This window comes from Lycium barbarum, chromosome 8 (assembly GCF_019175385.1).
Source record: "Lycium barbarum isolate Lr01 chromosome 8, ASM1917538v2, whole genome shotgun sequence".
Classification (NCBI taxonomy): Eukaryota; Viridiplantae; Streptophyta; class Magnoliopsida; order Solanales; family Solanaceae; genus Lycium; species Lycium barbarum.
In genome coordinates, this window is record NC_083344.1 from 129,913,791 (window position 1) to 129,918,220 (window position 4,430).

General features: G+C 31.0%; 1 protein-coding gene across 1 annotated transcript; it reads left to right on the forward strand.

Annotated features, from left to right (window-relative positions):
• Window positions 1–282: 282 nt before the first annotated feature.
• On the forward strand, window positions 283–2,188 carry LOC132607426 (protein GAST1-like). Its single transcript, XM_060321386.1, has 4 exons — window positions 283–440; window positions 985–1,041; window positions 1,148–1,181; window positions 1,807–2,188. The coding sequence occupies exons 1-4, from the start codon at window positions 375–377 to the stop codon at window positions 1,986–1,988; spliced, it is 339 nt and encodes a 112-aa protein (XP_060177369.1). The 5' UTR covers window positions 283–374; the 3' UTR covers window positions 1,989–2,188.
• The last annotated feature ends 2,242 nt before the right edge of the window (window positions 2,189–4,430 follow it).

A 4,430-nucleotide genomic window follows, 5' to 3' on the forward strand; every position in this document is an offset into this window, starting at 1 on the left:
CTGTCGGGCCAATACGAACACGTATCATGGGCTTGGGTCGTTACAAATATATAGCACCATTCCCGTGAATTTAGCTCTTGGTCTTCCAAAAAGAGCAATAAAACAACAAAAAAACGAAGGAAAAAAACTCTAAATATTAAATGGTGAGGATGTAAAGGTCATTTTATATAGAACAATGTTGCTATCAAAGAAAAAAAAATTGTACTGTTTACCCATGCAGAGAACAGTGTGATATACCAATAAAATTCTCAAACGTCATAAATATAGACAAACCAATAACTGCCTATAAATTCTTTAGCTGACAATCTCCTTGCAATCACCTCCCACTTCCCATTTTGGTCAATTATTTTGTATCAACAGAGAAAAAACTGGAAATGAAGCCCAGCTTTGTAATACTACTCCATCTCATACTAATGATAATTCTTCTTGTTTCAACCCATGTAAGTTCCTATTCCTCTTTTTCTTTTTGTTTTTTTCCCTTCCTTTTGGTTCTTGGTGACAAATAAGATGAGTTTAAATGTAACGTCATATAGCCAGCTTTTAACTTACTTAATATTGAGGCATAGTAGTAGACAAGTAGTTGTTGTTGGCACGGGCAGAGCTAGGGGGCATAGGGAGTTCATTTCATTGTATATAAAGGGCAACTCGGTCACGAAGAATCACGTGTTCACACAGAATCAGGGTCGCACCCAAAAAAAGTGTGATGTAGGCAGTAGATCCTGACACAAAGATTAGTGGTTGATTCCATGCTCAACCCCATGACTAATTGTACTTCGCATAGAGACAACTTTATTGTTGCTTAAAGGGAAATTATGTTATATATTTAAGGTTAAAATTATTTTTAATGTGTATGTACCTAGTAAACATTGAATTATCTTTGCTTCTTGGTGTGTTTATCTTATTATATTTTGAATATCCTAAATAAAAATTCTGATTACGCTGCCTAATGTTGGTAACATTGACATGCCTTGCATTGTTTTACAGGCAAGCATAACAGAACCTCCAGCACCTCAGGCTCAACCTCCCAATACTTCCCCTATGGTGAGATACTGAGATGTTACAACGAGGCATCAATAGCAATTTGAATTCTGCTATTTTTTCTTCTTAAGATGCTAATCCTTGTGTCTTTTTAATTGTTTTTTTCTAGTATGGTAGCACTCCTGGTAGCCTCCATCCTCAAGGTATGAGAATTTTGTTATTTGTTTAATAGATTAGTTAAGTTAATTATATATGTTAATAATATAAAATTCTATTCATAATATAATTAGTGAATTTAACTTGTGGTAGCAGGTCAATTACCATTAATTTTTACAGTATTATCAACTAATGTTTATCAAGAGATTTACCGGATATTATCAAATAAACGATTTTACACTATCGATCAGTGTATAGAACTTAAACTCTTATTTTATAAGGTTAAAATTATATTCTATAGGGGTTAATTGCACAAAAGGCCATCGAAGTTGTTGTCTGGTTGCAGCAAAGTCATCAAACTAAGTTTTGTCATCACTCAACTTTGATCATATATCATAGACTGCAGTATCATTTTACCCAATGTTTGTTTCTTAATGTTTTTTCATGTTTGAGTAGTACATAATTAGAAAATGAAATTTTTGCTCGAAATTGAAATATAAAGTTGATTGGACTTAATTTTTTTTAAACATAAAATAGTTCGTTGTTTTCCACATTCAACACTCCATACTCAAATTATAGTTATTATCTTGCACTCTAATTTTTATGAACTAAGAGACGATTGAGGCAATATCTTGACTTTTTGTCATATCGTCTCTCTTTATATATTTGCAGAGTGTGCACCTAGGTGCACATACAGATGCTCAAAGACAGCATTCAAGAAGCCGTGTATGTTTTTCTGTGAAAAATGTTGCACAAAATGCCTTTGTGTTCCTCCAGGGACCTATGGAAACAAACAATTTTGCCCTTGCTACAATGAATGGAAGACTAAGAGAGGAGGCCCTAAATGCCCTTAATGCCTTAACCTTTTTTTCCCTCCCAATTAAGTTCCTAATTGGTTGTATGCATTCCTTGATTAGTTAAAAAATTATGTGTTGGCCCAACATGATTAAATGTACTAATTTAGTTTTGGACGTTCATTGAGATTGCTCAATAAGATCAATTTTCATTTGGACTGTCCAATATCATGTCTAATTTACGCAAATGTTCCTTTTTAGGCATTATTTATAATTTGTTCCTACTTTTAAAAGTTGAGCAAATATAACCATTGAGAAATTATCCTTCCGGACAATGTTAGATTTGTGTCTAATGTTTGCTCATATGGAGGCGGAGCCAATATTTAAACTTTATAGGTTCTAAATTCTAGGAGGCGACATCAGGCGTTTGTAACTGGATTCTAAATTTAGTTTTTGTGCATATTTAACGAATTTTTTAGTACAAATACAAGATTTAAAATCGTAAGTCGGCTTCTATCTCCGCTTCGTGCTCATATATTGCTCAATTTTACAGATAAATAATAACTTTCGTCTAATACAGAAAGCATCTTAAAGATCCTCCGAATCAAGTACGAAATCATTCCTAAAGATCTCGATAAGCATATGCTAAACGTGAATACCCAAAATATTAAAGTACACTACACCTAAGGTGCATAATGGAGAAAAGGAAGACAAAAAGGAAGTTACTTTCAAGTACAATTGGTTGTTGAAGTCTTCAAAGGACAACAAAGAGCAAGTGGAAAGCAATTAAAGCCACTAATTCTTTTTCCTTTCAAAGCCGCTCCTTAGAAGTCCCAATTAAGTTGTAAACCTTAAAGTCAATTAACAACATATTATATAAGCAGAACTTCCTACCATATGTCTAAGTTCACATAATTCTCTTAACTTTAGACAAATAAAAATGAGTGATATTCTAAATCATTATAATATTTTTCTTATTATAAAGGCAACAGCATATTAAAACAAAACTTGGATCCACATATTGATCGTTTTCTTGGTCAATACTCAATACTGACGTAGTCTTTGACTTACTCCAATTCAAGGAGTAAGTATTTACCATTTAATTAATTACCTGATTATGCGGCATGTGCGTAGCTAGCTGCGCTTTGCCTCTAATTCTGTTTTTTATTATTACACTAGTCCGCGCTTCGCGCGGTCATAAAACATATCAATTGTTTAAATAGTTTTTCAATAAAACAGTTCAACATAAAAGAGATAAAAGATCTCATGTTATATATAAAATATTAATTGATCCTACAAAAAGAAGAGGAGAAAGAAACAAAAATAAAATAAAGAACTTGACGAATAGTTGCTTAGAACTTTCTAAACTCACACGTAACTTGTTTATATGTATCCTTCACCTCTTAAAATTTGAATTATTTCTCTCTTTTTACCTCTCAGAGAATCTCTGTGTAAAAGAATTCAACACAACTAATTTTAGGGAGTTTATACTAATAGTTTTGTTAGTACTACACCTCTTATTTAACAGATAATTCCTTTAGATAACTTTTAGGCTCTTTAAAATAAGATTAAAAAAAAATAGGGGAATAAAATAAAAGATGAGAAAAAGATAAATGCCTTTCCTAATACCATGACACACACATACACTTTCTATTACTGTGCCACTCTTTTCTTTATTTATTTATTAAAAAAATACCATTTACAAAGTAAATTCATTTCGCAAAAACACTCGATCTCAAAGCAATATAATAAACAATCATTTCCAATTGTGAAGCGCCATAAGACAAATCATATACTCCTAAGTTATTATGCCACACGATACAATATAAAATTAAAAAAGTTTAAAAAAGAATTAGCAGGCAATATTAAGAAGATAACTTCTCCAAGCACAAGAAATATTTTTCACGTGTATCAAAATAAAATCCTTGTGATCTATTACTCTTCAGACTTGAATGCCTCTTTTCTTGATCGACCCAAACTTCTTGGACTCATCTTCAAGCAAAGCAACACTATATTTATAAGTAGAACTTTGATATATATATGTAGATGGATTAGCCATCAGCTTTATATATATTTACCGGATTGTTATGATGTTATTGAGTGCTCTTAATTTGAAATGAGAATAATGATTAGATTTACCATATTCGACTAAAATATGTATATTCTTAAAAGTAAAAGAGATCAGTCTAAATTTTGTGCATTTGATTTATTTAAAATAAAAGTCATAATTAAAAATAAATATATTGTCATCTAATTTTCTGTAAGTATATAAGTATCTACCTTTTAAAAAAAAAAAATCAAAGAAGTAATATCTTATTATCATTTAGAAAGAATAAAATTTAATAATATAAAAATGAGTAAGTTAAAATATTAAACAGAATCCTTAATTCCATAAGTAAAGGATTTGAATTGCATGAATTTGCATCACACTTTCTTCCTCCCGTTATACTCCTTCCGCTTTTTACTTTTTCATCGTTTTTTTTTTCTTCTATTTTTATGTCT